The sequence below is a fragment of the Penicillium hispanicum genome (genome assembly GCF_028827665.1).
Source record: "Penicillium hispanicum strain IBT 35686 chromosome Unknown utg000006l_segment0_segment0, whole genome shotgun sequence".
Classification (NCBI taxonomy): domain Eukaryota; kingdom Fungi; phylum Ascomycota; class Eurotiomycetes; order Eurotiales; family Aspergillaceae; genus Penicillium; species Penicillium hispanicum.
In genome coordinates, this window is record NW_026623198.1 from 941,567 (window position 1) to 964,719 (window position 23,153).

Consider the following 23,153-nt stretch of genomic DNA (forward strand, 5'->3'; position numbering starts at 1 on the left):
TGCCAGCCGCTTATACATTTCAGCATCCGGAATCAGCTATCATCACCAATCGATTGTATTATGAGTTATCTAGTAGGAATAGCCATGCCTATGACATCCATCTTTTACAATCACCCCCTGATAATCTGCTTTAAAGGGGTTGGCAATTTATGGCGGCTTTGCATTAATTGGTATGAAGCGATAGGTCTGCTCACCTTTTCTAAGCCCAACAACAAGAGAGAACAAACGTGAACGGAAAAGAAAATAAGATATTGAGGAGGCTACGATAGTGGGAAGATGGTATGGAAGAAGTTGAAATGATCGTAATACACAGTTTGATTTTCGTCGCAAGACTACGCCGCTCCATAATGACGCTGTCTTCGGTTCTGAAACGGGCATATGCAAGTGGTACATGAGTTCAAAAGAAAAAGAATAAGAAGCGATAGCTCAGAAAACCTCCCCGAAGCCTGATCGACTGAGACACAGCCTACCGACTCATCAAACGCCAGTTTTGTCCACTGAGGCAACGATACTGAGGGACCAGATGTAGAAGTGATTGGAAGAAGACATGATATGAAGGTCAAATAATGCCGGCAGAAGGTAAAGAACGAAGTCGAAATGATGGTAAGAAAGGATCAGTTGCCCTGGCCGGGAGGCGGGGGCTGAGTGGTAGGCATTTGACCAGCCTGCGCACCACCCATCATGAAACCAGGGGGTAGCATCGGCATGCTGGCAAAATTGAAGCCATATGCAGGGACCGCAGGTGCTACAGCTGGGTTGTTCATGTTGATCATGTCACCGCGATCACTCTGGCCCCCAGGCGGACCAGCGGTGATAGGTCCTCCACCAAAACCATCACGGTCCTGGCGGCGACCCCCAAACCGGTCGGTCTGCGTGCGCGAAGAAATGGGGCCACGTTTGCCACCAGTATCAGTGGCAATGCGTCGGCTGATGGCTTTGGAGGAGACGCCGGCGCCGATTTCAATGTCGGGCTCTTCGACAACCATTCCGGATTCGATTGGACGACCACCCGTACCACCATACTCGGCAGTGAGCATCCACTTGCGATCAGCCTCGGTGAGACGTTCAATTGGGATCACGCTGATACCAGTCTGGTAGTCGCTGCAGTCACGAGGACCAAAGCCAACACCCCACCGGGTTCGCAGTTGCATATCACCAGAACGATAAGACTCCATTCCATCGCGTGCACTCACCGCATCCTGGCGGGTGACCATTTTGATAAAGGCGTGGCGTTTATCGACGTTGACAATGCAAGTTTGGACTATACCGAACTTGTTGAACAGCGAGCGTAGGTGAGCCTCCGATGAGGTGACACCACCAACAAATAGGGTGCGGCTGAGAACCTTGATATTTCCTTGGCCAATCGAATAGTCCCATTCAATTAGCTTGGGACCTGGGGGTGGCAGATTAGGGTCCTTGCGCTGAGGCGAAGGCGAACGGCGTCTTCTTCCAGGTGGACTGCGTTGACGATATTCGTTGCCACGGCGGCCACGAGCATCGCGAGGATCTCCCCGACGTCCCGGTGAGTCGCCATGATACTCTCCATAGACAGGACTATCGCGGCGACGAGGGGGAGATGCGGTGCGTCGTCGATCCCAACCGGGTGAGCGAGAGCGGCGGCGGTATCCACCGGGAGAGCGATTGTAGTCGCGATCTCTATCACGCTCGCGGTCGTCACGATTCTGGGAGTCGGGGTGGCCCCAGCCCCCGGTCCCGGGCATAGGCATCGCAGGAAACCCGGGAATTTGAGGAGGGTTGGCACCGCCCATGTTGGACATGCTGAAGATTTGAAGAGCTGTGCCCCACTGGTCTTGGGGAATACCCTGTGAAGCGAGCAGCTGCAAAAGCTGAAGCTGCTGTGACAGCGCATTGCCATCAGGCATTGTGGGAGCGGCGGCCTGGGGGAGCATGGCAGCCAGAGGGTTCTGCGTGGAAGTGATCGGATTCGGCGTCTGGCTCTGGCTTTGGGGTTGAATCAAAGCAGGATTCTGCCCGACACCACCGAGGGCCGCGAACGGGTTGGCCATGGCGCCCGCCGCGGCATACGGATTGGCGGCAGCGGGCGGCAGAGAAGACGGATCAGCAGAAGAGACTGGCAACGAAGCTGCCGGTGGAGGGTTCAAAGTAGCGAGAGGATTGGTTGGAGCGGAAGCAGGGACGGGGGCGGCGGTGGTATTCTGCTTGGCCATGTCGGCCAAGGCTTTCAAGATACTGGAGGTATTCGGCGCCGGCGCGGGTGCGGTCGAGGCACCATTGGCCGACTGCGGCGGGCCTCCGAGAGGATTGAAACCCGGCGCTGGGGAGCCCTCTGGAGTGGTGGAATCCACATCTTAAAAGGACATTAGAGCAGGGTTCCAATGTAGACATCTGAAGCACAACTTACTTTGTAGAGGAGCGTTCAGCTTCTCTCGGAACGAGGCGAGGATGGGGGCGGGAAATGTACAGCCCCGCTCCCAGATATCAATCAGCTTCCGAATCTTCTCCTAAAGATCCCAAACAAATATACGTGAGTGATACTGCTTCTCAAAAAGAAACGAGAAGGGGGCGGGGGAACGATATGGCCTATCCCGGGGCTAGGCGCCAAACATGACTCGGGATACGATATCAAGCCGTCGAAGAGGATCGGCCCGGGGACCGCCCCGACTGAGTAGTGCATATTCTAGTGCGTACCTTTTGATCTTGCGGGGCGTTGTTAATGATATCGGTCATCAAGACGGGCAGTAGCTCCGTCACTCGGTTGACTCCCGCGGCGAAAGTTCCATCAGGAGCAGTACTCCCTGGAGGCTGGCCGGCCTTGCGTGCAGCTTCTACCCATTGTCGAGTTACAGAGTCTACGACATAGAGTACGCCCAACTTGTGGGTGCCCGGTGCCTTCTTGAAATGGGTGTAGATCTTCTGAATAAGAACAGATTCATTCTGGAGCAAGCGAGAGTTAGTCTCGTCATCTCAACCACCTGGAATGGTATGAGGATGGGCAATGGGAACTACCGTACCTGAACATTGGCAGTGCACAATGTGGTGATGCTGTGGATCTTGGATCCCGATACGCCGGGAGGCTTCAGTGCCAGCATAGACTGAAGATAGTTCTCCAGCTCCGCTACAGCTGACGACATGGCGAATTTGCGCGGATCAACGCCGCAAACTTCTCAATAGAGGCAAGTGATGCTTCCCAAAGCTGGCTCGTTGAGATCGGATAGTGATCAGGATCTGAGGCAACTCTCTAATGCAGTCTGCAAAGACCAAAAGGAAAGAAACAGTCGAGATTGCCCAGAGATTGGTGGCTACTTTCGAGAAGAGCGAGGAGTGTGAAGAAGAGAAAAACCAAATCTCGGGATTAAGGGGAAGGCGAACCCTCGGTCAAATACTCTTCTAGCGGACCGTGACTCTTCACTACAGCACGAGCGTGTTTTCACTGTTGACTGAAGAACCGTAGCCTACAGCTGGGATACAGCCGGATGATGTCCAGGAGAGCTGCCTGGCCTGAGTACGAGCGTACGAGGGACAACCTATGGCGTACTGCAGTGAGATCCAGCTGGGAAACAGAAGCGACGGATTTACAGAGTACAGAAAATCCGTGGCAGTTGCTGTGTGAGATGAAAAAGTAAAGGAAGAGAGACGGAGTTGGATGATGGATGAAGGAGATGACGAGAAAGAAAGAAAGGGTGACCGGAAAGAGTTTTGCAGAGGGTTTCGCGCTAGCCCCAACATAGCTAGCCTTAACTGGGTATTACTCATGTGACAATATGTATCACGTGATCTATCGATCGTGAGGATTCAATCACATGATCTGTTTACAAAGGTTGACAATCGATAAATAACCACATGTCTGTGGGTATACATATAAGTATAACGTCTACAAATACTATTAATGCTCAACTCTAGATTGAGGATTGGGTATATACGTCAATACGGAGTTCTAGATATATACTACCATGTACTACTACTACCACACACCCCAGTGTTCTCTCCTGCGGGTCCATTCTGGAGGAAGGGGTGACAACCATTCCGATCATTGGCGAGTCGGCAGTGATTATGTTTTTCTCCCTCTTTTCTGTGGCACATAGGTACTCTACTACATACTCATGGTAATGATATATGTATATACATATGTATGCACCTGGGCATGTATGGAATCGGTCTCCCGCACCACTACTGCCCCCTCATGTACCCTACTTGCTCCGTGGAGCTCCCGGTTTCGGTGAACCCTTTCAGCAGCCTCCCGGTTGCAGACGGAGTCCGGTATGGTGTGTATACTACTATTTTGGTATGCCTACGATCAAGTGCCCGAGAACTCTGTAGGTAAGCCTAGTAATGAGATAATGTGTCGGGTTATCCAGGTACCCTTGTCCGGACTCCAGGATAGGGTACTCATCGCCGTGCACAATGCCGAGGGCACGTCCCCATTCGGGGATCCGGATGGCGGCACGGGAGAAATATGGCGACTTGCCGACGTCACCGCCACGGATTGGAGGTAATTATACGATACCGCCCCAAACAATTCTGATCTGCCTCGGTAGCCCTAATCGGATATGAGAGAAACCATCACCTTAGAGGATCTCTACTTTTCTGGAGAATATCTGGACATTCCTACGCAAGATGTTGTATAGTAGTAGGTGTTGGAGAGAGGACATGGAGCCAAGGGAGACGGAAGTAGTCGGACAGGCCTCCGGCAGCCCGAGTATTACTCGATGTTACTGCGTTACATACTGTTGGGAGAAAGTTACCCAGCTAATTATAATTAGCACGTCGTCACTCATTCATTCTTGGACTCCCGACCGTGACCATACCGGTTGTATTACCACAGCGAAACCCCGAGAAAAATCCAGGGAGCTCCCGGCTGATTTCTTTTCTTCTCTCCCTCCCCCCATCCTTCTCCTACTCCCAATCCATCCATCCTCTGTTTTGCTAGAGTCGTCATGGCTTCCTCTCTCCGAATCGGTACCACCGCTCTGCGGTCCTCCATCGCCAAGCCCGTTCAGACCGCTGCTCTGAATGGCGCGCGCTGCTATTCCTCCGCGAAGGCCAAGGTATGCGCGCTCTTCCAACTTGGGTGGTGGTCGCCGTCTTTTGGAAATGCTAATCCGTTCCGGACAGTCCCTCAAAGACACTTTCGCCGACAATCTCCCTGCCGAGATTGAGAAGGTCAAGAAGCTTCGCAAGTATGTTTCTCGCGCACCCTTTGGCCCCCAACAAACATTTCAAAAAATCTCAAAGACGAATGTCGCTGATGAATCGCAGGGAGCACGGCAACACAGTGATTGGCGAGGTCACTCTTGACCAGGCCTATGGCGGTGCTCGTGGTATCAAGTCCCTTGTCTGGGAGGTAGGTCGATATTGAGAGCTGGTCCTCGCGCATCTAACGGCTGATTTGTTTTGTTTAGGGTTCCGTTCTCGACTCCGAGGAGGGCATCCGGTTCCGTGGTCGTACCGTAAGTATCGGACCATCCAGGCAATTGAGTCCTAGGAGCTGCTGCTGACGGGCTGTTCGGTTTTTATCAGATCCCCGAGATCCAGAAGCTCCTTCCTAAAGCCCCTGGCGGCGAGGAGCCCCTCCCTGAGGGTCTCTTCTGGCTGCTGCTGACTGGCGAGATCCCCTCCGAGCAGCAGGTCCGTGACCTGTCTGCCGAGTGGGCTGCCCGCTCCGACGTCCCCAAGTTCATCGAGGAGCTCATCGACCGCTGCCCGAGCACCCTTCACCCCATGGCCCAGTTCTCTTTGGCCGTCACTGCTCTGGAGCATGAATCCGCTTTCGCCAAGGCCTACGCCAAGGGCATCAACAAGAAGGAGTACTGGACCTACACCTTCGAGGACTCCATGGACCTGATCGCTAAGCTGCCTACCATCGCCGCCAAGATCTACCGCAACGTCTTCAAGGATGGCAAGGTCGCCCCTATCCAGAAGGATAAGGACTACTCGTTCAACTTGGCCAACCAGCTTGGCTTCGGCGGAAACAAGGACTTCGTTGAACTGATGCGTCTGTACCTGACCATCCACTCCGACCACGAGGGTGGCAATGTCAGTGCTCACACCACCCACCTGGTCGGCTCCGCTCTGAGCTCCCCCGCGCTCTCTCTGTCTGCTGGTCTCCAGGGTCTAGCTGGCCCTCTCCACGGCCTGGCCAACCAGGAGGTCCTGAACTGGCTCACCAAGATGAAGCAAGCCATCGGCAATGACCTCAGCGACCAGTCCATCAAGGACTACCTGTGGTCCACCCTGAACGGCGGTCAGGTTGTCCCCGGCTACGGCCACGCCGTTCTGCGCAAGACTGACCCCCGTTACGTCTCCCAGCGCGAGTTCGCCCTGCGCATGCTGCCTGACGACCCGATGTTCAAGCTTGTCAGCCAGGTCTACAAGATCGCCCCAGGTGTCTTGACCGAGCACGGCAAGACCAAGAACCCCTACCCCAACGTCGACGCCCACTCTGGTGTCCTCCTTCAGTACTACGGTCTGACTGAAGCCAACTACTACACCGTTCTTTTCGGTGTGTCTCGTGCTCTGGGTGTCCTGCCCCAGCTGATCATCGACCGTGCTCTGGGTATGCCGATTGAGCGCCCCAAGTCGTTCAGCACCGAGGCCTACGCCAAGCTGGTTGGCGCCAAGCTGTAAGCGCCCAGCCACTTGCTCGTTTTAGGTTTCAGGGTTGAGCTAGACTGTATAATTTCTCATTTGTGATTTTTGTGATGTTGTATGATAGGACTTGACCGGTTCGAGCGGGCCTTGTAACAGCACTTCCTCAAAGCATCATGATTGGTCACACAGTAAACGTCTGTCGTAAAGCTACGTCGTAACCTGGACGCATTGTCCGGGACAGAAGGGATTCGCCCGTTGTGATTCGTAGATATCGAATCACAATTCTGCATACTGCATATGCAGGAATCTACGGCGGACGCGCGGAATGGTCTGACGGCTACTCAGGTAGAATCGAGCACACGTGAATTGTTGGGAGACTCAACCTTCTCACCGACCCACCCGATTCGAAAGGACGGAGAGACCGTCCGAGTGAAGTAAACAAGAGTGAAAAAGAATGCCTCGTCCTAACAATAGGAAATGTTGCAGGCAAATTGATATATAGACTATCGTTAGCCGCGTAGACCAAACTGCTGACCGATTCTGCCGATGTCCGGAGCGTGGCCGATTTGCCTAGGTTAAAGCGACGGGGACGAGCCCAGTATGGGAGGTACCCAGTACCCAATAGTATGGGTGGAAACGTGCGGATCGGCCAGGTACTGGGGACTCGGCCCAGCTCCTCCCCCAGCTGACCCAAACTGCTGATGTTCCCCTATAAGACGATTGGCGCGCCTCGCTTTTCTCTCTCCTCCATCAACCTCCAGCTCTTAAAACCTGTACTCCTTTGAGTCTCTAGTTCCCTTTCCCTTTCCCATCTTCACTCCCAGGCGACGAAGCCCCCTACATCCCTTGGTCAGGGCCCCTTTTAGCGCAACCCCCGTTCCAAAAGATGTCGACGACTCCCGAAAAGGACGCTGCGCCGCAGCTCGAGAAGAAGCCCGTCAAGTTCAGCAACCTGCTTTTGGGCGCTGGCTTGAACATGTTTGAGGTCACATCGTTGGGACAGGTACGCTCTTGCCATTTCTTGATATCCCCCCAGGCTTCCTTGTACAGATGCATAGCTGACCTTTCCCTTCCCAGCCGCTGGAAGTGATCAAGACAACCATGGCCGCAAACCGAGGCGACAGCTTCGCGGGCGCCATGGGTCGGATTTGGGGTCGTGGCGGGATCCTCGGTTGTATGTCACATCGCTCTTCACCCAAGCTCCCCCGATGCACGCGGCTGGATGGGGGCAGCCTAAGCTCAATTATAGGCTTGGGGAAAAATTGTGCTAACTTGGGATTTTACCCTTAGACTATCAGGGACTCATTCCGTGGGCCTGGATTGAGGCCTCCACCAAGGGCGCCGTCCTTCTGTTCGTCGCCTCCGAGGCAGAGTACCAGGCCCGCCGACTCGGCGCCAACGACTTCATCGGCGGTATCAGCGGTGGCATGGCTGGTGGTATTGCCCAAGCCTACGCAACCATGGGCTTCTGTACCTGCATGAAGACTGTCGAGATTACCAAGCACAAGATGGCGGCGCAAGGCGTCAAGCCCGCGAGCACCTTCGCGACCTTCATGGATATCTATCGGAAGGAGGGCATCCGTGGTATCAACCGTGGTGTGAACGCGGTGGCTATTCGTCAGACTACGAACTGGGGATCGCGCTTCGGTCTCTCGCGTCTGGCCGAGTCCGCCATCCGCAAAGTTACTGGCAAGGAAGACGGCCAGAAGCTGTCTGCGTGGGAGAAGGTCGTCGCATCGGGTCTGGGTGGTGGTCTATCCGCCTGGAACCAGCCCATCGAGGTCATCCGTGTCGAGATGCAGAGCAAGACCGATGACCCCAACCGACCCAAGAACCTGACGGTCGGTAAGACCTTCAAGTACATCTACGACTCCAACGGCATTCGCGGTCTCTACCGGGGCGTGGCGCCCCGTGTGGGTCTGGGTATCTGGCAGACCGTCTGTATGGTGGCTCTTGGTGACATGTACGTTGATTCCCTTTCCCTCCCCAGATGTAATCATTGCTTGATGTGATAGCTCGGACTAACGTGTTCTGTTTCGCCAAACAGGGCCAAAGAAGCAGTCGAAAAACTGACCGGCGACAGCGTCACCGCGAAGCACTAAAGAGAAGGTTTGAAATACCCTTCTGCCATGTGACGGTCGTTAAAGAGAGGGAACGCGGTGCTGTCATTCATACACATCTATAATTCGTCTGAACTTGCGAGGAACAGACCCGATACCCACTAAATGCATTCGCAATTGTGATACTCAACGGGAAACACTTGAATTTGTGTCTCAACACCGTTCTGTTCTGAGTAGCTCCGCTGCTATTTTTCTTCGTGACTTGTTATCTACAAATGAGAGTATAGAGTAGACTTGCTACCTGTTTCCGCTCGCGCCAGAATGTCCCGTCCGAATCAAGCACATATCATTCCGGAAGTTGAGCCGTGTGGTTTGATCTTCCGCACTTTGCGTTACTACTACGGCAATCATTCATCCCGCCTGGTTCCAGGAGATTACTCCACAGCAACACTGACGACAGGAATCATCCGATCTCGGTGCGCAAATCGGCTCTTTCCGATCTTCGCACATCTAGCGGTTTTCATCAGTTACCGTGGACTAGTTACTGTAGGACTGAATGTCAGCGATTTAATCCTGCGTCTTCCATTCACCCGGGGGGTGGGGGGTAGGGGTAGTCCCCGATGGTATAGTTAGTGGGACTTCCCCTGCAGTGCAGATATTCTCTGCCCGCTGCCCCCGTGCCGTAGACCTCGGCTATCGAGTTGACTAATGTAGCCTTGCACGAAACTGTCCTGCAGGCCATTATCGTGCACTTAAATAACACTCAACTTTCAGCTAGGAGGTAGTCCACATCCTTTACCAGCTCATGCTCATGTGCCTCGAATTCCTTGCTCTTCACATCATCCAAGCTAAGCTTTTCTTCGGATTTGTTTCACTGCGTCCCACGATTAGCCACATTAAATTTCGGATGCGGGCCTTGTAGTTATCAATTGCAAAATCCAAGGAGAGCCCCACTAATAAGAGCGTGTTCGCTACAAAGAAAAGAAAAAACAGACTATCGGTATCTAAAATCCAACCCGGTGGAATGAGGGAAGAAGAAAGCAGAGATAAATTGTCAAGTGAACCGTACCTAGACGTATTTACGGGACTATGGCCATTTTCTATGAGCCTGGGCTCGAAGAGTGCTGCTTCTCGTGATTCGACAACTACTTAGGTAGGAACCAAATGACGTGCAAATGAGCCTTTCGAGGGATTCAGTATCGACGAATAGATTCGAAAATGCATTCTTCTTGCAGATTGCACCTGGTTTCTTTTTTGATCCGTTGCTCTAGATCCATGAGTCATAAACTCACGCAGCGAGGAACGAAGACTACAACACAGGAGAAAGCAGTGCTCAATCAAAACTACAGGGGAGACCGTATCGTAGATAACCCGCCCCCAGAGACTGTATCAACTAAGGTACAATTGTATTACAGTCAACTACACCCTTAAAACAGAGGAGATATCGGCAATGAATCTAGGCACAAGTGGTCACATCAAATCCAAACGAGGAAACACGCTTTTCCCTCGATCTAGGGCTGTATGGTATACAAGGGGTTTAGACCGTCAGGCCCAGGTCCTCGGCATATGGGAGCTGGTGGACATCGCCGACGCTGACGAGGGTGGCCTTGCCGGAGAGGAAGTTCTTGGCGGCCTGTGATGAAAACTGTTAGATACGAAAAAAAAGAAACACTCAGAAAGGTGACAAAACATACCTCCTTGACCAGCTGCTCGGAAACGTTCTCGATCGCTTGAGCGATCTCACCAATCTGGTAGGCCTTGCTACCGTGGACCAGGCCAGAGCCAGTGGCCTCAAGACCGGTTTCCAAAGTCTGAACGGACTCCAGAGCGCGGAATTTGGCCAGGGCAGCAGCCTTCTTGATGTCCTCGTTGGTGACCTCGCCCGCGGCGGCCTTCTTGAGCGCATCGACAACGTTCTTGCTGGCACCACCGACCTGGTCGGCAGCACCGGAAATAGTGACGGTGAAGAGACCAGCGTCCGAGTAGGCGTGGTTCTTGGTCGAGACGTTCAGATGAGAATAGCCTTGGGTGGCCTTCGACAGGAGCGAGAAGCCAGGAGTCCACTTGATAGTGGACTCGCCGCCCAGCAGGGCTGCTAGGACGGAAGCCTCGGCCTTGTACCCTGCTGTGCCGAAAGCGCTAGAGCTGGGGAAGGCAATAACGACAGCGTTTCCAGTCTTAGAAGGGATGCGCTGCTCACCACCAAAGTACTTGGTAGCCACGGTGGGCTGGACCTTGTATTGGCTGGAAGAGCTGCCGGTGGGGAGGTCTTTGAAGAACTGACCAACCCATTTGGAAACATCGGCGGAGTTGGGGCCGGTAGAAACCAGAGCGACGTTTGACTTGGCATAGGCATCCTGGGCAAACTGAGCCAGGGCATCTCCTGAAATGTACTTCTCGTAGGGGGTGGATTGAGACGGGGTGATGGGAGAGCCCAGACCGCGGTGGAAGGCAACACCGTGAGCAGCATCGATGGCCACTGCCTCGGGGCTGGAGTAGACAAGCTGCTGCTGGTACTTCAGAAGCTGGCTGACGACCTCATTCAGTTCGTGGTCTGATGACGAGGAAAATTCCTATCAGCAAACAAACCCATTTTCAGGACCAAACATCTCCACCTCGGCGATGGGAGAGAGAAATATCCCAGTGACTTACCAGCGAACTTGGTCTGACTCGCAACCTCGGCCAGCAGCTCTGTGAAGTACGGGAGGTCATTCGCAAGGAACTTGGCACGGAGGACAATGTTTTCGCGCGAGTGTGTCGACGAGATCTCACCGCCCAGCAGCTCAACCTCGCGAGTGATCCGCAGCGCCGACCGCTTGAGAGTAGTCTATAGACGATCCAGTTAGTATGGGAAGTCGATTTTGCGATGGTGGATGGATAGCCGTGGGACTGACCTTGAAAGCGAACTTCTCGAGGGCGTCGGAGAACCCGGGGAAGGGCTGGTAGCGGGAGCCGGCTTTGGCCACCAGGGCCAGAGTGCCGGTAGCACCATTGACCTCACGGTTGGCAACCTTCACGCCGGCAGCCTCGGAAACGTCGTACTGGAAGGTCGGGTTGGCAGCAAAGGCCATGGCCCGACGGCCGGTTGAGAGAGCGCGCGGCGCATTTCGGCTTAGGGAAGACCGTGACAGCATTGTGCGCCGGAAATAATGGAGGGAGGAGGAAAGGAAGCAGGAACCCAAATGGGTTTGAAAGGGGAAGGAGCAATTGAGGAGGGGGGATGCGTCCGTGGAGGGAAGTCGACGGGATACGAAAAGCTTCAAGATGTCGGGGCTGGTGATTACTCGCGCGCTGATTGGCTACGGTGACGAGTCGGACGGAACCGGAATTACTTTTCTACTCGGTCGTAATGAGTGCAGTTGATCAGAGAAAGATCGGGGATTCAGAAACATTCTCTAGAAAGCTACCTAGCTGCTCTTTTATTGTACTCCTCTCCCTACCTTCTTTCACTAGAATCTGCTTGCGTGTCTCGTCGCTGCCGGCGCCGAATCATCTGGCCGTCACGTGACTGATAAGCAAAAAAGTGCCCGCCATTGCTCGTGCACCTGAACACACTCTCCATGAATCTGTCACGGTGACCTCAATTATTCCTTGCGAGGACTGGAGGCTGAATAGCCCCCAACAAATGCCATGATGATGTCTCAGGTTTGCGACAAGCTCCAGTTCCTCGATTGTCCAGCCTTGGATCCATACTAACAGATCTGCCCAGTACGCCGTAGAGCTCTGCGCGCTCCTGATTGAAGACAATTTTGGCGAACTCTTCGCGGTGAGTTATCTTGGATTTTTGAACAGTTCTCCTGTTGCACTTCAAGAGAGAGATTGGCGCGGCGAGGGCTGCTCCTTTAAAGAATCCAAATCTAACGGCGCCGATGTTTCACAGCGCGTCTTCTTAACCCTACAACGCTATGAGCGACTATCATTCCCTCGATTGAAATATTACTCCCGCCTGTCCGATCGCCAGCTGCAACATGGACTCACTGCCATGATTCAGCATCACCTCGTTTACCACTTCACCTCTCTCGAAGATGGCAACACCTACTATGAAGCAAACCCCCAGGCGGCATATTACCTCGTGCGGTCAGGGAAGATTCTACACATGATCGAGGCCCGGCTAGGGGAGTATGCTGCTAGCGTCATGGAAGAAATTCTGTACCTTGGACACGCTTCGGTGCAACAACTCCAAGCCATTCCCAAACTCCAAATTCTGAAGCCCGCGGTTCCAAATGGAGCCCAGCATAGTGAAGAAGAGATCAGTCCAAGTGAAAATGGGTTGGAGGGCGGCGAGTCGGGGGGGATAAATGGAACGCATCATGCCCTGGAGATGGAGGGGAAGCCGGCGCCTCTCAATTTTACCCTCAAAGTTCTGGCATCTCATGGGTATCTCAAGAAGGTTCGGGACGCACACTTCCAGAGCCCAGCAGATAACTGGCTAGAATCCAAGCGAGCAATTTCTGCTCGGTCCGACATTAAGGCATTGAAGGGAAAGAGGCAAGAGGAGGCGATCTTGGCGAAGACGCAGGAACTGGTAGCTGAACGAACACACAGCGACCTCAGCCAGACATTGATGGTCGATGGTCTTCCTCGGGGTGTGAAAAGAAGGCTTGGTAATGACACCTCTGGCTCTTCGCATGAGCGGCTGATGATTCAAAATGGCCCGAATGGTGATAATATGAGAGATAATGAGGATGAAGAAAACGATTGGTCTGAGGATGAGGATGGGTTTGACAACATTCCTTTGGAGGTTAGTATTTCCGGTCGTCCAGAATCCGCCTCTACTCGTTTGAGTGGTATGGGGACTGACCAAATTCGCAGTCGGGGTTGGTCGTTCGGGTAAATTATGAGAAATTGGATGTCGCTCTACGAAATGCTCGTTTTGTCGACCTTGCCGTACAGGATGCGCCTGCAGCGACGGCGAAGGTCTATGGATGTCTTCTTCGTCGGGTTGAGTACGTCACAACATGCTGTCGAGATTCATCAGAAATCCCTCGAGAGGGTGAAGAAGGAGAGCAGTGGTCCGTTCCGATCGAATTTGAGAAGCTCATGGAGGATATTGACCCGCTTTTGGATCTATCCTCATCTATTGGGCCTTTAGATCCCTCGCAGTCTAATTCTAGTGGGAAGCGGCCGCTAGAAAATGGTGTTAACGGCAGTCATGATTCCTCAGCTGGGGCAAATCGCATGTACGAAGTTGTCCAGCATCTACGTCTTCTTGAGCAGGCTCCCTACAACCTCACTTCCTATGCAGAGATCGCCTATGTCCCCCATTGGCGCATTGGCTTCCGTGGCCTGGCTCGCAAGCTACGACATCTAGAGCTAGAACGGATGATCGAGACCCGCTACGGTGACGTCGCCTTGCGCGTCGTACGGGTACTTCATGCTAAAGGAAAACTGGACGAAAAGCGGCTTCAAGAGATCAGCATGCTTCCAATCAAGGATCTTCGGCAAACTCTAGCTAGCATGCAGTCCGGTGGGTTTGTGGACTTGCAGGAAGTACCCAAAGATGCGCAACGCCAACCTTCCAAGACCATATTTCTATGGTACTATGACCCGGACCGGGTCTGTAGCAGCATCTTGGAGGACACCTACAAGGCCATGTCGCGGACTTTGCAGCGCATCAAGTTTGAGCGAGATCGCCTCAAGGACTTTCTTGAAAAAACCGAACGCAGTGATGTTAAGGGCCATGAGGAACAATATCTCACCGAGGGGGAACTAGAGCACCTCCAGCACTGGAAAGACAAAGAGGCCCTGTTACTGGCGGAAGTGGCTCGCCTGGATGATATGGTGGCAGTGTTTCGTGATTATTGAGAGAACTTGAGCATCAGAGCGAGACATGACAACACCAGCCCCCTCTCTTTGTGTACAGTTACATGAGCGATGGAATCCCTCCAGTTGCCACTTGCCAGTCTTTATCCCGTCATAAAACTACGAACAGAGTAAACGAGGCCAAGTAGAAAACGTAATTAGGGGATTTCCTACATAGGTCCCCAGGTACATAGTATCGACAATGAACCTAAATACTTCGGCTCAATCCCGCAAAAGATCGAGACTATGTATGCGTAAAGGATACATATATATTCAATTCTATCATGATACAGTCCTAAGAACGGTATTTGGCGGAACAAAGCAACGGTCCTCCCAGAAAAGGAAGGGGGGAATAAAACACATCACAACACAACACCGACGCTACCAGATCACCGGAACCCAGAAGATAGATCATTACACATCCGTATAAGTCGCCGTTTTCAACCGCATAATATCCAGCCCGGCCTCCCAAATGCACTTTCATAGATAAGACAAAAAACGAAGAACAAACAAGTAGGGAATTAAAGACCCACGTTCAGCATATCTGATGTACAATTTTCACGACTAACTTTTGCGTTCTGAGTCCGGATCATGACTGCCGTTGATGACCTTCTCGGTGGTCACAGTCGGGCTGTTTCCATCATCAAGGCTGACACTTGCGAGTTTGGCTTCAGTTGCTGCCAATTTCGTGGCGGTTTCATCCAAGCTCTTCTTCAATGCCTTGATGTAATCAATGGCCATTTCGACAGCACTTGCCTTGCTAATGGCCTGGTTGGTTGATTTTTCTTTCTCCTTTTCCCCAGGCTTGATTGCGGAAGCTGCGGCCTCTTTGATCTGTCGGGCTTGAATGAACTCTGCTGGGATCAAAGCCTCAATCTCCTTGAGGGCACTGTTGATGCGATTGCGGCGACCTTGCTCCGCCAACTTGTGGTTGGTACGTTTAGAACTCAGGTTCTCGGCCAGAGTTTCCGGATAGGACACACCAGACGGCAAGGTACCATCGAGAATATGTTGGTAATTGGACTTAGATGCCAAATAAAGCGCATCTTGCGAGATGTCTGTCGGAAGAAAAAAGATTTGTCAGCTCTCAAACTTCGTTATAGAGGAAACTTCTTTTCTTTTCGAAATGTGTTCTTTACTCACTCTCCCCGCCACGCATCAACGGCTGAATACTTGGACTGATCTTCGGCCGCAGTTGCGGACTTGCCTGTGTGGAAGTAATGCTGGGTCGTTTTCGACTGGAAACTGAAGTCCGAGCTGGGTCTGACCTCTTCGGGACCGGCCCACTGGGAGAGGGCATAGCAACCGTGCGCGGGCTAATGGCAACAGACCCGCCGGGTGTTTGATCGGCCGGGGCAGAACGAGGTTCCAACGACGGGGTCACATTCGTAGATACGACGGGGCTGGCTGTACTAGTGCGCACGCTCGTATCGATCCGACTTATGCTGGGACGCGGCTGTGGAGGAGTGGCCGCCTCCGGTAATGAAATGTCCTCCATGACCTCATCATGGTATTCCAACTGAGCTTGGCCTGTGAATTGACCGGAATGATCTTGTGTATGCCGCGACCGCTGAATACGCATCAGCATCGCCGGTGTAGCTGCGGTCCCGGGAGACTTGGGTGGTTGCGGGGTGATGGCAGGTGACTTGCGCGGCGGAGGAAGTGCTGGAGGTGGCATCAACGGCTCAGACAGAGGCTCTGGGGAGACAGAGTCCTGGCCTGATCCTTCATTACTACTAGCCTGAAGGGTTCGCACGTCATTATTTTGCGGCTTGTTTAGCTCCTGGGTCAGACTGTGGTAAAACTCCTCCGAATTGGGCATTGGTTTTGCCCTGCGCTGCGTCTGCGCTCGGATAGAAGGTGATTGTTTGACTTTGCTCCGCCCAGAGAGCCGGGAGGCGGTTGAGGGTCGTCGGCGGTGGCTCTTGCGAATGATGCTGGGGGAGGGCGGAGTCGAGGTTCCAGCGAGAGGATTAACTTCTGCGTTGGTGGGAACAAATCCAACATCCGAAATCTGTTGTGCGTGGTATGGGTAGCCATTGTTGGAGCTGTGGGAATTCTGCGCCTCCAGCGCGGGCGACGTGAGAGGGGTGAAGTATTCGCCGGGAATGGTATATTCAGGAAGTCGGAATTGGTTCTCCAGTGGTGTCATGGCAGGGGAAACAAGAGGAGTGTAGAGCGCCTAGCCACAATGGTGAGTAACAAAATCCTCCCTAGAAAGGCAGTTTTTTCTAGTCGTGACATACCTGTTCTTCCTGGATTCGTGAGTAGCGATCGTACATTTCGGTGTTGTCATCGACTCGCTGCGGATATCGGGCGGCATTCCCGTGCAGTTCAATGCTGTTCGGGGTCGGAGGAATCATGGGTTGGCCCTGCATGTACTGCTGCTGTCCTGCGGAGGGAGGTTGCCCCGATATCGCAGACTGCTGGGAAGAATCCTGAGCGCAGAAGCCGGGGGTCATGCTGGGGGTGGAGTAGGGCACCGGACCATTGTGCGACTGCCCAGAGCCATGATTGCCGAAGTCCATGGTGAGTCCTTCCATCGGAGCGGAATACTGCGGATGCGATCGCGGATCAGAGGCCATGGTGCTCTCTGGGGCGGTGGTGGTGGGCGGGTGCACCATCGAATGATGATGCTGTTGCTCCTGTATCTGGGAATGTGCTGGTCCGTGCCCCTCAAGATCGGGAAAATGCATGTTGAACTCGAGGAAATTGGAAAATTCATCCTCGCCGGGCGCGGTGATGAGCGCATTCGCCTGAAGCTGCTCTGGCCATGACATGGCTGGCTGTTGCTCCTTGTTGGGTTCCCAGAAGAATTTCGCGAGCGGCCAATCAAGCCAAGCCAATAAAATCAAAACGAAGAGCGGGGGAGGCGGAGGGGGAGACGCAAAGGAACAGCAGCCTTTCCAGGCGGCATGGGAAGGAAAAAAGAGAGACAACACTTGCCAGCACACACGCCGGAGACTGCTACAGAGCGGCAAGTACAGGAAGAAAGGGGAGGAGAGCCGGGGGGGAGAGGGGAGGAAATGAGCGAACCAGAACCCGAGAGAAAAGAGAGCCCTGGTGCCTCTTCGTCTACCCCGATCGGCGGTTGCCGCTCTCTAGTGTACACCCCTCCGTGACAGGCGGTCAGTTCACCTACTCCTCCGCCTACCTAATAAGGGAGATTCGACAGTAGGCGACAAATTATTATAAAACTGGCAGAGTTCACGCGGGCGCGCTTCTACTTGACGGGTGCGCACCGGGGCGTCTCGGAGAAGCCAACTACGCACACCCGATGTCCAAAGCCGACGGAAGCCGGATGGCAGCGCAGCCCGGGTCAGGGATTGAGTGCTCGCCTGGATGGCGAGGCACGCCAGTTACTACTTATCCATTTCTTCTCTCCCCGTCGGAACGATGACCGCCCTCGATTTGGGACAGTTGTGATCTTTGGGACTCGACTCCAAACCCATCTTTCTTCTTTGGAGCATGACGGTTTGATCCGCAGTACACAAAAGAGACGAGAACCAGGGCATGAAAATTATTATAGCATGACAGTACAGGCTCAATCTGGACGCCTAGGAGGGTAGAACCAGAGTCACGATTTAGAAACCACCATCACCTCCAAAGTCCCCACCACCACCACCATCATCCCAGCCGCCGTTGTCATAGTCGGAGTGATCCTCCAAATCTTCCACGGCGTCCGCAATAAGTAGCCCACCAAGCAACCCCCCACCAACGCCTAGAGCAGCCGCACCAGCCGTTCCCATACCATGTCTCTGTGGAGGTGGTTGTTGCTGCTGATAGTAACCACCTTGCTGGGGGTACCCTCCGTATCCTACAGGATAGCCATATCCCGGCCGTGAAGCTTGTTGTGGGTATCCGCCATAGTACCCGCTAGTCGGGGGAGGTTGCTGAGGATACGAGGCGTATTGAGGCCGCTGGGATTGGGGCGGTGTTGGTCTCGAACTGCCACCGGAGCTCTTGCCCATCAGTTTGCTGAGAAAGCCGCCCTTGCTGCGAGATTTTTGATCCGATACAGGGCTCGGCGCGGACGGCCCCGGAGCGTAGGGGATGGCAGACTGTGGCCGGCCAGGATCATTGTAGTACTCTCCTGCCGCGCTAGAAGTGCCCCTGCCTCTGCTATTTCCCGCTTGCGCATCTTCTTCAGCTTGAAGCTTCGCGGCAAGCCGGGCGTCTTCATCAATCATACTTGGACTAGCGCCAGCCCGGGACGAATTTGCTTGATTGTATGGATTATTCGATGACATGGGTTGCTTCCTATCCCCTGTCTTGGTCACCACGGTGGGTTCAGCTTGGCCAACATGATCATATGACGGCGGTGGTTCACTCGGAGGGGCGTCGTTGGCTTGTGGGGCAGATGCTTCAGGTCGTTGCCATTGTGATCTACCGGTCGCGAGATTAACATAGAACCTGACTGGTCAGCCATTCAAGATTCTCCTGTTAGTAGTAGGTTCGACATACCATGTCTGATAGTTGGTATCGTATTGTGCTTTCCAACCCTCGGGAACAGAAGGCGGCGGCGGGCCGGGCGGCGGGGCGTACGACGATGACATGGACGTCCCAGAATGTTATTTGAAATGGAGGTAAAAATTCAGAAGCAGAAGTTACTGGATCAACAGGGACACTGAGAGCAAATCTGCCAAAGAGGTGACAAGGAGAAAAGAGCAGCGGAGCGAACTATATATATAACCTTGGAACTACCCAGCCCGATGATCCGGATTAAGCGGGTCGCCTGCCTTAGGACGCAATCGCCCTGCGCCGCAGTGGCAGTGCGACGTCATTCCCATTCCCATTCCCAGTTGGTCCCAAGTAATATTCCAGCGCTTACGATTCCAAGCATGATTTGGAACAAAATGAATGATTTTGCCCTCGTTATCTCCACTGCTGTACAATACCCAGGTTTACATCGCTGTCGCATCAGCTAGCTGACCACTTTAGCCGGGGATAAGTATAGGAACCTCCTCCCTCACTGATAAAGAAAGCTCACACTTGCGTTGCCACAGGGTGAATAACGAAGCATTTCGTTTTACAGCTAGTCTTCCAAGGTTGCTCGAGGATATGATTACATATTCCAATGCATAAAGCCTGCTAAGAGGGGGGCTCGCTCGCTCAAAGGACACAACAATAGAGGGCAAAAAATAGGCAGTGCTCCGTGCTCCGATGCTATGCCATCGCCGAACCCAAGACAACAGCCATCAAGGCTTTCCCATCGCCTTCAATCGCTATGAACTATCGCTAGAATGGATATTAGCGTCCACATACCCACTTTCTGGCCACCAATAGTCCTCCTCGAGATCTTCTTCCAGGCTCTCAAGGTGAAATAAGGACCCATCGAAGAGAGTTTCTGGTTCTGGCGAATCACCCGTTAAGTCGATGACCCCAGTTTCAATGTTGGTGATCAAGGACTGGTGTCGCTTCTTCTTTCTTTTTCGCTTCTCCTTCTCCCCATTCGGCTTCTTCTTTTTCTTCTTCTTTTTCGAGTCGGACAGCTTTGGTTGTGAACAATTGCTGTTGGGACCCTGGACATGGCGTATCTCGTCATCGCTCTCAGTATTGACACAAGTCTCACGCTTGCGTTTCTTAATTCCCGGCTCAACAGCTCCCAAAGGTCGAGCATTCCGACTCATGGCAATGAGAATCTGGTTTCGGATGTGCTTCCTGGTATCCTTGTCCAGCCCATGCCGATCCTCCACTGGAGGCCCGGAAAACTGACGAAGCTGGTACTTTTCTAGCAGGGGAACACGCCCAATTTGATCGGATGGTGTGTTTTTTTTGAGATTACGGGCCCATTGGGCATAAGGGCCTTCATAACAAGGTCCTTGTACTGGGCCGTAAATGGGATCGCGAAGGAGCTGGTCTGAGGATAAGAGCTTCTTGGCAATTTCAATCCCAGATACGCTGTCAGACGGACAAGGGGCGGGTGTAAAGCCAAACTTGGTCGGGTCAGACTCCTTTGGAGTAGATGTGACTGTATCGGTGTCTGCATAAGGCCCAGATGATAAGACCCGTACTCCTCCTCCGTGCTCACCAACAACAAGGTGTGATTTGTCTTCGGAGAAAGCCCCGCTGGTAATTCCATCTTCAAAGCTTGCTATGTTAGCAACGAGTGCATCTTCCGAAGATAGCCGGATATCCCATTGCTTGAGGACACCATCGGAGCCGCCAGTAACAAATTGTCCAATACTTGTACCCCAAAGAGCGACTGAAACGCCGAAATCGGTGACCTCTCGATGATACTCATGATTGAGCGGACTGAGCGGATCGCCATGTTGGAGTCTGTGAAGGATATTTCCGGGATTCCGGGCGTCCCAGACATAAGTATTTCCATCGGTACAGCTCGCTGTGACATAAGTGGAATCCATTGGACAGAAAGTGACCTCATTTATGTCAAGTGCGGGACAAGGGAACTGGCTGGTGACTAGAGTCTTTTCACCCGATTGGATGAAATCATAAACTGATACAACTGAGCGTGTACCAGGGGGAAGACTCATAGCTGGACTCGAGGTGGTCGCAGTTGCAAATCTTGGCAAGCAAGGATGCCATTTGACGTCAAATATGTTTTGGGAGTCGGGAGTGACCTTCCTTAGGATGGGGATCGACTCCTCAAGGCTCCATAGCGCCAAATGGCCGCAAGGGGCAACCTTGTATTCATCGGGAATCCGTTGCACCATTCCGCCGACCAAGTAGCGCTTCGTTTCCGCAGTGTGCCCCCATGCGAGATTTGTTGGTGCGAGATCAATATCAGCCCTCTGACGGGAATCGCGGCAAATAGGCAAAGCCATGTATCCTGGATTCTGGTCTTCACGAACATCCCATAGGCCGAATGCGTTTGAACCGGTAGCTATTAAATTAGGCATGGCACTTGAAAGAGCCATGACCACCACCTGGGATTCATGCCGCAAAGTTTGGATGCAGGAGGGGCGTTGGTGAGATCCAACATCCCAAATCTTGACAGTATGATCGTAGCTTGCAGTGTATAGATGTTGTTCAACCCACTCTACACTGGTCACACTTGTAAATAGACGCTCATCACTAACACTGGATGGGACCGAGCGGGGAACCCAGTGATCCGGAAGCTCATGTAAAGAGCTTTGCACAATATCACCGAGAATCAAATTGTTCCCGCGGTTATACTCGTCAGATTGGGCAGTTGCACCGGCAGCGAACTTCGTGCCATCAGGTGACCAAGCAAGAGCAACAACATCATTGGATGCGCCTTTCCACCATCTCCATGGCTTGAGATCTGAGTTCACTGCCGAGTGGAATTGATCGTTGGAATTACAGCCTCGCAACTCTCGATTCCAGATGAATTTTGGGATATTTGGGCTGCGCCGCACAATGTGGCCATCAGCTGGAGGGAGTGTTGAAGGTGGATTTCGAGACAATGATGGCACATCAGACATTTGAGGTAGCGATTCCTCTTCAGAATTGTCTGAAGTTTCATTTGTTTCTTTATCCAATCCCGACAAGACTCTTAGATTATAGGTGGCCGGTTGGTTCTTTGATCGGCCCGACCGCCGGGGAGCTGCATTTCTGCTGCTCGGTGTTGGAGACTCAGAGGGGCTAGAAGACGATTTATACTCGGACGTTGACATGGGTAGTTGACAGTTTCGACGTGAAGGCAGCTTTCCTGTGGAAGAAGCTGTGGCTTTGACAGGTTCTTGCGATCGTAATCGACTCAAAGGCAGCGGGCTCACTGGCTCATCCGAGGGCTGGATCCTTTCTAATTCGTTCCGAGTTGCGTTGGAGACCGTCACATTCCTTCGTAGATCTGTTTTTTCAAATGACTGGTGGTAGTTCGAAGATGGAGGAAGGGTGTGATTCGATATTGACAGAGTCAAAGCAGAGGGAGAGGGACTTTTGACGGGGAGAGTAAGAGGAGTGTTCTCCACCCTTTCACTTATTGGCGTTTGCCAGACATCCTCAGATCCCCCTTCTTCTAGACTAAATGCAGTGTGTCCATGGGTGACAGGGCTTGGAACGTTGGAGCTCTGTCCTTGGGGTAGCCGAGAAGACTCGTGGCGAAATTTCCGCAATAATCGCTGGGCTTCACGTTCGATATATGGCTTCACAGAGGTATGTGTAAAACCGGGAGCTTGGCTCCTATTTCTCATGCGTATCTGACTGTAAGACATTGGTACCAAGAGCACCTATCCTGGTCTTTGTAGTTAGCGCTAAGCTCATATCGTGATAGATAGTGCTAGCTTTCTCACCAATTGAACAATGCAGCGGGAATTGCAAACACAGTTGGCTCAGTGTAGCAATATCAGATGAAAGAGACATCACTCCAGTCTGCTGATCAATTCCATCTGAGGTTTATGATAGCAGGTATCTGGGAGCGTATCCGGAAAGTTGTCTGCTTGATTGATGGCCGGTTCACTAGTAGACTCACGGAGAAGAAACTCTGTCAAGAACTATGGACTGGAAGACATAGTATCCACGAGTGAAACATAACTCGACTGAAAGAAGAGGTAGGGTCGAAAAGAGAGCGTGATAACTTGATCGAATCTTCAAGTTTCTCGTAGCGTGTTCGATCTCGGGGAGAGGGCCTAAGTCGAGATCATTAGTGGAAGTTTGAGATTGAATGAAGTAAAACACATACAGGCGATTTTCTGGTTTTCAGGTCGGATGCCGCACAGGTGTGTATCAGTACTAAAAAACTGCGAAGTTGAAGTGGATATGGCGATCGCGCAAACGCGAGACGCGGTATTAGCGGGG

At 52.7% G+C, this 23,153-nt stretch overlaps 9 protein-coding genes across 9 annotated transcripts; 4 read left to right on the plus strand and 5 right to left on the minus strand.

Moving 5' to 3' along the window:
• Positions 1–614: 614 nt before the first annotated feature.
• N7459_006718 (Nrd1 complex RNA-binding subunit) lies at positions 615–3,113 on the minus strand (the record flags this gene model as incomplete). Its single annotated transcript, XM_056945886.1, has 4 exons — positions 615–2,329; positions 2,384–2,483; positions 2,671–2,916; positions 2,994–3,113. The coding sequence occupies 4 exons, from the start codon at positions 3,111–3,113 to the stop codon at positions 615–617; spliced, it is 2,181 nt and encodes a 726-aa protein (XP_056797885.1).
• Positions 3,114–4,162: 1,049 nt separating this feature from the next.
• Positions 4,163–4,475, plus strand: N7459_006719 (uncharacterized protein; the record flags this gene model as incomplete). The annotated part of the gene is made up of 2 exons (XM_056945887.1): positions 4,163–4,239; positions 4,364–4,475. 2 exons carry the CDS (start codon positions 4,163–4,165, stop codon positions 4,473–4,475), a joined length of 189 nt encoding a protein of 62 aa, XP_056797886.1.
• A 441-nt stretch (positions 4,476–4,916) lies between these two features.
• On the plus strand, positions 4,917–6,606 carry cit1 (citrate (Si)-synthase CIT1; the record flags this gene model as incomplete). The annotated part of the gene is made up of 5 exons (XM_056945888.1): positions 4,917–5,027; positions 5,095–5,159; positions 5,239–5,323; positions 5,382–5,429; positions 5,500–6,606. The coding sequence occupies 5 exons, from the start codon at positions 4,917–4,919 to the stop codon at positions 6,604–6,606; spliced, it is 1,416 nt and encodes a 471-aa protein (XP_056797887.1).
• An 850-nt stretch (positions 6,607–7,456) lies between these two features.
• Positions 7,457–8,672, plus strand: N7459_006721 (putative mitochondrial DNA replication protein (Yhm2); the record flags this gene model as incomplete). The annotated part of the gene is made up of 4 exons (XM_056945889.1): positions 7,457–7,573; positions 7,648–7,744; positions 7,861–8,533; positions 8,618–8,672. 4 exons carry the CDS (start codon positions 7,457–7,459, stop codon positions 8,670–8,672), a joined length of 942 nt encoding a protein of 313 aa, XP_056797888.1.
• Positions 8,673–10,167: 1,495 nt separating this feature from the next.
• N7459_006722 (ubiquinol--cytochrome-c reductase subunit 2) lies at positions 10,168–11,764 on the minus strand (the record flags this gene model as incomplete). Its single annotated transcript, XM_056945890.1, has 4 exons — positions 10,168–10,263; positions 10,325–11,184; positions 11,283–11,457; positions 11,525–11,764. The coding sequence occupies 4 exons, from the start codon at positions 11,762–11,764 to the stop codon at positions 10,168–10,170; spliced, it is 1,371 nt and encodes a 456-aa protein (XP_056797889.1).
• A 566-nt stretch (positions 11,765–12,330) lies between these two features.
• On the plus strand, positions 12,331–14,435 carry N7459_006723 (uncharacterized protein; the record flags this gene model as incomplete). Its single annotated transcript, XM_056945891.1, has 2 exons — positions 12,331–13,371; positions 13,443–14,435. Coding segments are annotated over 2 exons (2,034 nt in total), but the record flags the coding sequence as incomplete, so codon positions are not given.
• Positions 14,436–14,996: 561 nt separating this feature from the next.
• Positions 14,997–17,227, minus strand: N7459_006724 (phosphate-sensing transcription factor PHO4; the record flags this gene model as incomplete). The annotated part of the gene is made up of 3 exons (XM_056945892.1): positions 14,997–15,490; positions 15,576–16,614; positions 16,679–17,227. Coding segments are annotated over 3 exons (2,082 nt in total), but the record flags the coding sequence as incomplete, so codon positions are not given.
• Positions 17,228–18,016: 789 nt separating this feature from the next.
• Positions 18,017–18,988, minus strand: N7459_006725 (WW domain-containing protein; the record flags this gene model as incomplete). Its single annotated transcript, XM_056945893.1, has 2 exons — positions 18,017–18,845; positions 18,897–18,988. 2 exons carry the CDS (start codon positions 18,986–18,988, stop codon positions 18,017–18,019), a joined length of 921 nt encoding a protein of 306 aa, XP_056797892.1.
• A 669-nt stretch (positions 18,989–19,657) lies between these two features.
• Positions 19,658–22,030, minus strand: N7459_006726 (WD repeat protein; the record flags this gene model as incomplete). Its single annotated transcript, XM_056945894.1, has 1 exon — positions 19,658–22,030. The coding sequence occupies one exon, from the start codon at positions 22,028–22,030 to the stop codon at positions 19,658–19,660; it is 2,373 nt and encodes a 790-aa protein (XP_056797893.1).
• Between the last annotated feature and the right edge of the window lie 1,123 nt (positions 22,031–23,153).